Source organism: Drosophila yakuba, chromosome 2R, assembly GCF_016746365.2.
Source record: "Drosophila yakuba strain Tai18E2 chromosome 2R, Prin_Dyak_Tai18E2_2.1, whole genome shotgun sequence".
NCBI lineage: Eukaryota > Metazoa > Arthropoda > Insecta > Diptera > Drosophilidae > Drosophila > Drosophila yakuba.
The window spans coordinates 21,908,941-21,920,122 of NC_052528.2; the positions used below are offsets into that span (position 1 = coordinate 21,908,941).

The 11,182-nt window shown below is 48.4% G+C and overlaps 2 protein-coding genes across 2 annotated transcripts; one reads left to right on the forward strand and one right to left on the reverse strand.

Moving 5' to 3' along the window:
* Positions 1-130: 130 nt before the first annotated feature.
* On the forward strand, positions 131-4,814 carry LOC6531814 (little elongation complex subunit 1). Its single transcript, XM_002092565.4, has 2 exons — positions 131-1,719; positions 1,777-4,814. The coding sequence occupies exons 1-2, from the start codon at positions 399-401 to the stop codon at positions 4,716-4,718; spliced, it is 4,263 nt and encodes a 1,420-aa protein (XP_002092601.1). The 5' UTR covers positions 131-398; the 3' UTR covers positions 4,719-4,814.
* On the reverse strand, positions 4,731-10,387 carry LOC6531815 (golgin subfamily A member 4). Its single transcript, XM_002092566.3, has 8 exons — positions 10,175-10,387; positions 9,890-9,977; positions 9,649-9,824; positions 9,393-9,596; positions 5,612-9,316; positions 5,477-5,548; positions 5,299-5,415; positions 4,731-5,236 (listed from the first exon to the last, which is right to left on the reverse strand). The coding sequence occupies exons 1-8, from the start codon at positions 10,256-10,258 to the stop codon at positions 5,219-5,221; spliced, it is 4,464 nt and encodes a 1,487-aa protein (XP_002092602.1). The 5' UTR covers positions 10,259-10,387; the 3' UTR covers positions 4,731-5,218.
* Positions 10,388-11,182: the final 795 nt, after the last annotated feature.

Genomic DNA, 11,182 nt, shown 5'->3' on the forward strand with positions numbered 1-11,182 from the left:
ATTATCAGTTCAAAATAAACTTCTAAAAATAATTCAAGCTTAACTAACTTTTGTCAATAGAAACTTAAATGTTAGGTAAAGTGTGACCGAGCCAAAATTTAGTAGTGAGAACGAGCTGGCATAAAAATATACAACATGTATATCGATAGTCCCGTACTGGGTTATCGCTAAGGAAAATGTTTTAGTGACCGGCTGCAGAGAAAAACGCGGATTTTATTTTATTTCTCTGTTTTGTGTATTAAGTCGCCAGATTCGAGGCCGAATATTGTCCAACCAGAGCCTGACTAGCGAAATGTGTTGAAAATGAGAAATTTCACTGCTTTCTGTAAGTTCTAGATTCGCAGTGGCGCTTGAAAACGCAACCACGTGAAATCCAGCAACAACAAGTCTGCGGGAACATGAATTTGGACGACTTCTCGGACTTCAATATAGATCAATTTCTGGGCCCAACCGCCCCGTTGCAAGATGGCCTGGTGGCGCCGTACAAGCAGGTACCGCTGCCGAGGATCAACCAAGATGTGCGCGCCAAGCGAAGCCGGCTGTCCGAACGGATTGCCCAGAACGACGAGCTGATCCGCCAGGTGAAACAGCTCCAGGCCCAAAACAAACAGTTGGCGGACCTGCAGCGCACCGCCCAAGAGGTGACGGATCTGTACCAGAAGGAAAAACAGCAGAGGATCGAGCTGGAGAAGCGCGCCAAGCAGATCGGCGAGCGTTGCGGACAGCTGGAAAAGGAGTTGGACGCACAGGTTGGGAATTGCGAAAATCTGCAGGAGCAGCTACAGATGCGAGGTCTGCCAGTGGATGCGAAGGATGTGCTGTCCATACTCATGCAGTTGGCCCAGCGACTGGGCGACGATTGTGGGCTCTTGCGGCGTGATCAGAACATTATGAAGAAGCTAAAGGAGCACTGCAAAACGATAGACGTAAGTGTGCCCACGCCAAAGAGTCCGAATCCGCGAAACAAACGGAAAGGCCATCAGCCCGGAGTCAACCAGTCCACGCAAACCGACGAGGAAGCCGCCAAGGTCAAGCCCGTACTTTGTTCCGTTGCTGTGCAGGTGGAGGGTCTGATAGAGACCCGCAACCAGGGCACGCAGCACAAGAACACTACCACCACCCGGGGAACCACTACAGCCTCCTTCATCAAACATCACGATGTGGGCACCTGCTTTCCTGAGCCCAAGCCCCTGCCAAATATCCGGCAAATACTTGATGAAATGCTGTCGTGGCGGGATGATATTGTTATAGAACCCATGAGCCCGCTGAGCGATCTGCAGCAGGAGTTAGAGTTGGAGGACATACCAGCCAAAGCGAGTGTGGCGACCTGCACCACTCTGTGTGATATACACCGCGAGATTGACTTCATTGCCGACCTACCGACACAAATCAAGGTGTCCGCCTCGAGGCCGCCCTCACGAACAATGCTGGATAGTGTGAAGGAGGAGGCCAGGTCCTCCAGGGAGCTCGCCAAGGAGTTGTTCAACTTTCTACCTCAAAACCAAAGCTGCCTGACCAATATGCCGCCGCAGGCCTTCGAGGAGCTGTGGCAGGTGTTTGGCCAAATGGTGCTAGCCCTGCTGCAGAGGCGCTCAAATCCGTCCGTGGATATGCCACCCAGCGTCAGCCAGGCGGATTTCACCAACTGGTTGTATGAGCTCTATGAGGGCACGCAGAACCAGACGGAGCAGACCTCCAGCGGAAGCACCAAAAAGAGAGGTAGACCCATTCCAAACGCATCAGTAAGGGGTTTAATTACGTCCACATTCCTTTTAGATTTCGCCACTAGCACTGAGTGCATGGATGCTGGAACGGATCCCATCATTGAGTCGCCAAACATCAGCCACGGAGGACATGTAACTCCAATTCGCCTGCCCTCTAAGCCCAAAGAACGAAAGCGGAAATCTAAAAAGCGCAAAGCGTCTGCTACAGCGAAGTCGATGGCCAAGCGAAGCTGTCTGGAGATGGAGACAGTACATCTGGAAGCAAGTAAAACATTAGAAGTAGAGCATGAACAAAAGCCGGAAACGGCAATCCAATTCTTAAGCAATTTGGAAACTTTTAACATGGCCAACTGTGATAATCTCGAAATGGAACTGGATGAGGAAGAACTTTTTCTGCTTCAGTTGACGTCCAACGCGGAAAAGAAAGACAATGAAGAAACTTGTAGGGCCCAGGCTACCGAAGGCTTGGAAAGCCCTGCGCAGAATTCTAAATTCCTGCTGCCAGAAAATAAAAATCAAAATCATTTGCCTGCTGTCCAAAAAGAAAGAGATTCGTCTTTAAAAGAATATGACGAGGAACTTGATAAAACTGAAAAGCTCTTGGATAAACGAACATTTGAGATAAGGGAAAATATTGGGAGCCCAACAGAATTGGCCCCAAATAAAGATATTTCATCGTATCCAGTTTCTTTGGCAGAGGATAGAATAGACTCCTCAAGTGAACCAAACGAAATTGAGGTGAATGCTTCAGAAGACTCTGAATCACACATGGATAAAGGTGTCTCCAATTCGGAGAACCTAAACGATGGAACAGTCATGGAGTTGATACCCTGCAAAGAGCCAACAAGTTTTTTAAACAAAAAGGATGGCGAAATGTTACCGACTTCAATAACGAGTCTATTTGGTAGTGATTCAGATATGGAATCCGAATCCAGCGTAGAGCAGATAGCTTCCGAGCTAAGTGATTCGGAAGAATTTGATGATAGCGAAGAGGAGTGCATATCTGCGGATGAGCAAAGCAACACCAAAAACCGAAAGAATAATTCCCTGTTCGGCAGTGAATCAGAATCGGAAGAAAACGAGGAACGTGGGATGGAAGCTGCTGTTACCGAAGCAGAAGAAAAGCTAGAAGAGAAGGAATCAGAACAGAAGTCATCGGCTGTGGTTCCCGCAGAATCATATGAAGAACCTTTATTAGCTGCAGCGGATTTATTGACCATACAGCAGCCTCTGATCGTTGAATATCCGGATCCAATAGTTAAATCTTTAAGCAATGAGCAGCCCACAAGTAGTTGTGCCACGCCAAACTCAACAGATGAATCCGAAGATGAGCACGGCCTAGTTATCGACGAACAAATCTCTACTAGGCAGCCTGAGGAACCACCTTTGCCTGTTCCCGTAAAACGAAGGAGAACGCAAAGTGAGATGAAAGCCTCTTCGCCCTCAGCGGAAGTTCGTTTGACTCGTCAGAAGGTGAGGCAACTGCTAGATGAACAGAAAACCTGTCCAGAAAAGGGTATTTCGCTCGTAGAACAAATAAGGAATCAACTTAAGCAAGCAATTACTAGATCGGAGCCTTTGAGAAAGGATTCGACTCCTAATTTGAAACCACTAGAGCACGAAGGGCTGAAAGCCAGGCAGCCAGATATAAATCTAGAGCCTTTAAAGCTGTCCTGTTCATTTAGCGAGGAGTCGCCAAGCTCGCCAGCTTCGGAGTCAATGGACGAGCTTGACCATCAGCCCATCGAAATCCCTCTAGAGCAAGCTGCTTGCACTCGGGAAGATGACCAACCCATGTCGTTCGTGCAACATGTACTTAAGATGGACAAGGGTCTGGAAAAGCTTAAGAAAGAAAATAGGAAAACTTTGGGGAAGTCGCAACCCCAATTGTGCGCCTCAATAGGCAAATATCTTCAGGAGAGCATGCAGCTGGAATCCAGCTGCAGCGACTTGGCCTTGGAGATCTACAAGGTGACCAAGAGTGAGGCTGTAATCGTGAATGCTTTGATAACAGTAATATGCAAGATCGGCGTAGATGATGGTCCAGTGGAACGTCTACTGAATGCATTGAAGTATTTAAATTTCTCGCAGAGATTTTTGGCTGAATTGGAGGAGCGCCTATTCCGCAACCCCAAAGAGCGACCAGCCACCGAGTTAGCTCTCAACTACGTCCGGCTCTACTTGAAGGCAGCTGCTCTACAGGCAACCATGTCAGCAGGGTATGCGCATCCGGTGCGACTACTGTTGGCCAAGATTCTGTATTTATTCGACCGGGATATGCCGCCGCTAGTGCTGGAGGTGCTGCGTCAATTTCCCACTGTGCTTCCCCACCGCGAGCAGCGGGAGTACGACAACTCGGATGCCCTGATCACAGTGATTAAGCACCTGTTGATGAGCCGGCAGTATGACATGGTGGATCCAAACGGTGCCGAACGGCTGCTGCTATCCAAGCTGCGCTTTGAATACCACTTCCAGCCATTTGAGCCCACCAAGCAGCAGGTGTTGGAAAACCTGGTGGAGAAGCTGAAGGCCGGCCGTGAGGAGGAGCTGGGTTACGCCTTTGCGCTCTTCTGCCGCCGATCCCCACATCTCAAAGTGGTAGAGAGCGTGGTGGGGGAACACCTTATGCCGCTCGCCACCAGTTACTGTGATCTCGCTACTCAAAACAACTCGTTCGATGCCCGGCTTGTGCTTCTGCTCCACTGCATCTCTTTGGTTCTGAAACCACTGCCCCTGGATACTGATATCTCCGCCTTCGTGGGCTTCCTGAAGCGCCTTCTCGTGGCAGTGCCACGATCTGATGTTCAACTGGCGGCCGTGCAGGCCAGCCTACGTCTGCAGAGATTCGGATTCAAGTACACTCTGGATGCCCTGAAGGACTACAGACCCAACTATGAGCTCGATCCGTTAACGCGGGCCATGATTCGTTGCTTTGCGGAACGAAGGAGACACTTCCGTCACGTAGCAGCCACTGGGAAGGCGTCGAGAGATTAAAATTCCCTTGTATGAATTGCAACTATTTATTTATGTATGTATTTGTATAGATTTTGAATTAAACTAAATGCCAACTGCGCTGCGGATCTTTACAAATTTAAACTTACAACTAAAATACAGGAAACGATTGCACTTAGGTTAGGTTGGGGTTAAGTGGGGGACATGGGACATGGATCGCAAGCAAGTGAATGCCGGAAACAAAGGAAAGCGTAATCAAAATGTACAAAAGTGCTTAGCATGGATTTGGACAGAAGTAGCTATAGTTAATTCGTGGACTGTACAATAACATTGATCTAGTATGGGGTATACACACACATCAGCCGCTTCTTCTACTCGAAATGCCTGCAGAATCAGCCGGAACCACCCATCTCATGCGCTAAGGTGAGGTATAAGGTACTTGTGATCTCGGGCCAATCACTCCGACTTCAATTGCGATCTAGAAGCGTCACCGGGCAGGCCTCCCAGTTCCAGTCTCCGCCGTAGAGAGCCATGAGTTCATGCTAGATCAGTTTGTTCAGCTGCAAGTGTTTGTACGGAGTTAGTTAACGATGTAGTATGGAACTCATTTAGTCGTCTTTACCAGAGATCTCCGCTGATGCTCCTTTTCCAAGGCAACTTGGGCCTGCTGCGGCGAGAATTTGAGCACTGCTGATATCACCTTGACAAGCGTCTCGTTGTTGGTGTTCCCAGTTAGGTACTGGAATGGAAGATATGAGTTAGGGTTGTATACTTGGATATTATCTAGTTTGATTCCTTACCTGGAACATGATGTTGCGCAAGTATTCGAATTCCGTGTTAGCCGGAACAGCCTCGCTGTGTTGCATGGATACCTGGCCGAAAACAGGAAGAAATCAGCAATGGAATCAAAGGGTAAACCGCTGTTATAAACTCACTAGAGTTTCATCCAGTTGCCGCGAGAGTTTCGCATTCTGCAGCTTAAGTCGCTCGTTGGACTGTTCGAGTATCAGGAAGTTCTCACATTTTTGCTCCAAGAACAGGTTTCGATTCGTCACGTCCTGCACCTCGTTCATAATCTCTTTGAGTTTAGTCTCCAGTTCAGCCTTCTCGTCAGCAGCGGCCGCCTCCTGGACGTTTTTGGGCGCCATGCTGGCGAGGAGTTGCTGTGCTTGTATGCCGGCTCGCAGAGTTTCCAGCTCGTTGATGCGCTCCGCCATCTGTTGGTTGTTACCCTGCAGCTCCTCGATCTCCTGCTGCATATTGGACTCCGCACCGGCGCTCTTGTGCTTAAGATCCTCCAGTTCCCGCTGCAGTCGCTCATTAAGGCTGCGCAGGCCATCGGAGTCCGAGGAGGCGGACCAGTCTTTAAGACTAGTTACCTCTTGCTTTAGGCTTTCGACTGCAGCCTGCAGACTGGCCTGTTCATCATGGCTCTTTGTTAGTTCGATTTCCTTATCGTGGAGTTGCTGCTGGACTTGAAGAAGATCCTTTTGGACCGCATCACTCTGCTCGGTGACAAAGCTTGCGTGCTCCTTCTGGCGGGTTAACTCTACCGCCTGTTCCTCGATGGCCTTTTTCAGTTCGGACACCTCTGCCGTTGCCGTCGCACTCTGCGTTTCCTTTTCGGACATTTGGACGGCATGCTGCTCGGCCTTTTCCTGCAGAACGTACAATTCACATTGCAGGGATTTCAGTTTATCCTTCAGCTCCGCACTTTCAGCCAACTCCGCCTCCAGTTGCTTGGTGTGCTTATTCAAATACTCGTTCTCGATCAGGATCTCATCGAATTTAGCCAATTTGTCTGAGGCCTCTACCTTCTCCTGCAACTGACGATCCCTTATAGCCATGGTTTCTTGGAGCTCCACCACCTGTCGGTTTTTCTGGGCTATTGACTCCTTCACTTCCTCGCGCTCCTGGCCGTGCTTAATCTTCAACTGTTCCATCTCCTGCTGCAGGGCATCATTGGCTTCGTGAAGACGCTCAATGTCGGAATTGGCGGCGCTCCAGCGAGCTTCCAATGTGGCAATTTGCGTGGTGTAGGACGAATTGGTGGCTTGCAACTTCTCCTGGATGCCCTGTTCTGTCTGCTTATAAGCATCAAGTTGCTCGCGAAGATTGCTGATCGTGGCCTGCAGCTGGGTCTCACTTTCAGTGTTTTGGGCCTCCAATTCTGCGCATCGCTCGGCTTGGTCTTTCAGCTGCTGCTCCTGTTCCCTTTGTCGTTCCCTTAGCTCTAGCAGTTGTTGTTGCTGCTCCTCCAAGTCTCGATCCAAATTGGCCTTAACCCGCTGCAGTTCCTCACTGGCCGACTGCAGGCAGTCCAGAGTATCTTTGGTCAGCAACTTATCCTTTTCGTAAGCATCGCATTTATCCTGCAGCGTCCGATGGTCATGATCCATCAGTTCCTGCGCATTTTGCAGCTTCGAGTGCTCGTCCAGTACCTGTTGCAATTTCACCTGAATCTTGCCGATCTCGTCTTGTTTCGCTTGTAGTTGGGACTCCAAATGATTCGCCTGCTCCTCCAGCAGACAGTTGCGTTCGGCCAGCTTGGTGTTTTCGCTCTGGATCTCCTCCAGCTTAGCTGAGGTTCTTTCGTCCTGGGCACTGCTGTCCACTTGCTCCTGCTGCAGTGACTCGATGCGAGATTCCAGTTTGCGCTTTTCCCGTTCCAGTTCGGTGTGTGAGTCCTGCACCTGTTGCATTTGCGCCTGCATGGTGCCAATCTCCTCCAGAATTCCAGTGACACGTGCCTGCAACTCCTCCTTCTCGGTCTCTACCTGGCGGGAGTGACTCAATCGATCTGCCAACTCACTTTGCAGAGCTTCAAGACGAGCGTTTTGCTCGCTTGATTTCGCCTGGTGCTGCTCGTGTTGCTTCTTTACCTTGTTTAACTTGTTGCCGCTGGCTTTTAGTTCCTTTTCTTTGGCCAATAGACTGGCCTGGCTGGTGGCCAAGTCCTGGCTAAGAGCTTCCAACTGCACTTTTAGAGCAGCCACCGTTTCGCTCTCCGAGTTCGCGTGCTGGTCCTGCAGTATTTGAATCTCTCGCTGTAGTTGTTCCAGCTTTAGCCTATGCTGTTCCTCCTGGGAGGCTTTCTCGGAACTTAATGCGGCCACAGACTCGCGCTCCATTTCCAGACTCTTCTCGAGCTCGAGAGCATGTAGCTCCCTTTGCGATTGAATAGCTGCCAATTCTTCTCTTGCCTGACCGAGCTGAGCCTCCCAGTCGTTTTGTTGATGCCGCTGGACAATCTCAAGCAACTGATCATTGTGCAAGCGCAGGTCCTGCAGACTGTGCTCACTTTCGGTTTTAAGCGCATTTAAGCTCTGCTGCAGGGATGCGGCCTGTTCTTCTTTGGCTGAAAGTGCGGCCTGAAGTGCGTTGAGACTGAGTTCTGTGGAAAGAAGTTTGGCTTCGGCTTCGTCCTTAGCTGCACGTAGTTCATTTATCTTCTCCTGGGAATCAGTACTTTGAGCTTCGCGTTGTTCATTAATGTGGCGCAATTTTTCCAGATTTACTTCGTTTTCCTTGGTAAGAGTTTTCAATTTGTCCTCCAACTTAACGACTTTCTCCTCCTGTGCTTTGTAATCATTCCTAACAGAGTGCAAAATGTCTTCCGTGGCCAAAAGCTTCGACTCGGCTTCGTCCTTGGCTGCTTGTAGTTTCTTTTGCTGATCCTGTGCCTTGTTAGTTTGAGAATCGTTACTTTCCTTGTTTTCTCGCAGTTTATCCAAGATATTTTCGTTTTCTTGTTTTAATTTACCCAACTGCTCTTCCAGATCCTTCAGCTGTTTCTCCTTGTCTGCGTGTTCGCTTCGGAGAGATTCCAAAAGCTGATCCTTCGACAGAAGCTGAGACTCCGCATCTTGAACGGCTGCTTGAAGCTTCTTCAGTTGCTCACTTGAATCGCTTGCCTGGTTATTTTTATTCTCGTTCTGTTGCTGCAGTTCTTTTATTTTCAGCTCGTTTTCCATTTTGATGGTTTCCAGTTGCGCTTCGAGTGTGGCCACCTGTTGCTCCTTGGTCGCATAGCTTCCTTTCAGCGTGTTTAGCAGGTGCTCTGTAGCCATAAGTTTGGCATCGACTTCCTGCTTTGTAGCCTGGAGCTTTTTAAGCTGCTCCTTGGCTTCGTTGTTGTGGGACTCTCGCTGAGATTCCAACTGCTTGAGTTTCTCCTGAAGCTGACGCACCTCGGTGTCCTTCAGTTCCAGTTCCGTATGGATGGCCTGCTTTGTCTGGGCCAAAAGCAGAAAGTTCTCCTCCTCCTGCTTGCGCAAAGCGTGGTCTCTTTCGGCCAAAAGCTCCTCTTCTCGCTCTTTAAGTAATCTCTGTAAGTCAGACACACTGGACACACTACCATTGGCGGACGGCGGGGACTTTCCGGCCGACTCCTCCAGGTCGATGAGTTGCTCCGTCTCCAATTGGTGGCCGCTTCGCTCCAAAGCCGCCGTTATATTCTCAGGATTTTCACCCAGCAACTGGAGCTTCGTCTGGTAAGCCTGCATTTTGCAACTCATGTCGTCCATCTCAACGCGCAGCGCCTCCTCCAAATGCGCCTTGGCCTGCTGCTCCAGCGTGCACTGCTCCCTAAGCTCGCTGATCCGACGCAGCGCCTTGTCTTGCGTTTCCACCAGCACAGACTGCAAAGCGATATTATCGGAAACATAAGTTACACAGGGCTTATCAATCAGACCGATTAGATAGGCAGATAGATACCCGCGCCTTAGAGCTGTCACGTTCCAGTTCCTTGTACTTTTTGGCCAGATCCGTGTACCGACAGCGGTATTTGTGGTAACGATCAAGAGACTTCTTGTACGCATCGTACAGCTGGTCCTTGGTGATCACATCCAGCCGGGCTGTTGATGCGGAATCGTCGAACTCGCTGCTCGTCTCGTCCAGATCCGATTGCAAATGGTACACCTGAAGAAAAAGAATAATTATTTGAAATTTCGGCAGCTTATCGATCACTTACAGCTGGCGCTTCATAGGTGGGCAGGCGGAAGGACACGTCGCTGGCCATGGACGAGTTGGAGAGCTTGCGCGACCTGTTGGTGGAGCCGTTTAGGGATTGGGTCGAGCGGCCGCGCAGCGCGGATGCACTTGTGGCCGGCAGCTTTTGGATGCGATAAGGCGAGTTCTGAGGCGTGTCTGCTCGGTAAAAATATGCGTGGTAGGTGAGATAGGGAACCGCAGGTGACTCATTGAGTACTCACCCTCCTCCGTGATGCTGAAGAAGTTCTCATTGTTGCTGGTGTTAGTTTCCGAATTGGGTGTTGTGCTCGACGATGAGCTCACGGCGGCCTGGGAAAAAAGGGCAAGGAAGAATCATGAGCAGCTGGTCACTTCACTTGTGCAGCCAGAAATGGGTTACAATCGCACTATTGGCGACCCCGTTCCCAGTTCACCCATACACATGCAATTCCGTGTCTGTGTGCGTATGTTTTCCTCAATTTGCATTTTTCATCGGCAACCCGCCCCGCCCCCGCACCCAAAAATACCTGTGCAGCATTCGCAAATTGCTGGAACTTCGATGGCGACGCCTTCACCTCCTCAATCAGCTTGTTCTTCAGGTTGGCAAACATTTCGAGGGCCTGCTGCGCTCTTTTTCAACTGGCTGCGCTACCTGGTTTAAGCACTATTTAATTTGTAATTAAAAAACATCTAAATAAATACGTGTCTGCAGATGTTCATTCAACGGTCACACTGCCGATACACTCGGAAATTATCGATGACAAACGGAGGTTCTACTAGAGACGAACGCACTTGCGGTCATCAAGTTTATAAGCGTGACGAAAATTGTTGAAAAATAAACTTATGGCATTTTTGTATTTAATTTATAAAAAGTAGCAATTTATAATACCTAATATGTAAACAAATATGCTTTACAAAATATTCCGTGTTATTTTCCACTATCTTGAACTGCCCTTCGCTTTTCAAGATATTTCCAACAGGTGGCGTACGTGCTCTTTTAACATCATCTAAAAGTCGCCCTTTGAGTTCTTATAATATCATCTGTAGAAAGTCCGTAGGTGTGTGGATTCAAGTTTTTCTAACAATACTATTATAATGAACTGTTTACACGCTAAAAACTGAATGAAAGCTGGTCAGGTTTGCTAATTAGGCAATGATTTTGCATTTTAAGTAGCTCGTGCTTGGGGAATCCACATGTTGTGGGGAGAATAGCTTACTTAAGGTTGTTTTTATACAACAATTATGCAGCATATGTTTAATGTTTGCTTCTAATGTCTAAAAAAGACATTTCTTAAAAAGAATCTGTAAGAAGTTTAAGTTTTATTTTAATGCGCAATAAATAGTTCTTATAAGGGTATTTTCTTGTAAGTTCTATCACCAAATCTTCCATAAGTGAAACACAGTCTTCTTTAAAAATGTTATTATTAATAAGTGTTCTTTCCTTATAAGTTAATTTATTTTCAGTCGATAATAAAGAAAGACGATAAGGTTCTGGTTATAACCGAAGAGCTATTAAAAAGTCAATTATATAGAAA

Excerpts from the sequence above, each read along its gene's own strand:
- LOC6531814 (XM_002092565.4), top strand. The coding sequence starts at position 399 with ATGAATTTGGACGACTTCTCGGACTTCAATATAGATCAATTTCTGGGC. Across the intron at positions 1,720-1,776 it reads CGGAAGCACCAAAAAGAGAG|ATTTCGCCACTAGCACTGAG; the intron begins GTAGACCCATTC and ends CATTCCTTTTAG.
- LOC6531815 (XM_002092566.3), bottom strand. The coding sequence starts at position 10,258 with ATGTTTGCCAACCTGAAGAACAAGCTGATTGAGGAGGTGAAGGCGTCG. Across the intron at positions 9,978-10,174 it reads AATTTGCGAATGCTGCACAG|GCCGCCGTGAGCTCATCGTC; the intron begins GTATTTTTGGGT and ends CTTTTTTCCCAG. Across the intron at positions 5,549-5,611 it reads GGCAACTGGATGAAACTCTA|GTATCCATGCAACACAGCGA; the intron begins GTGAGTTTATAA and ends GTTTTCGGCCAG.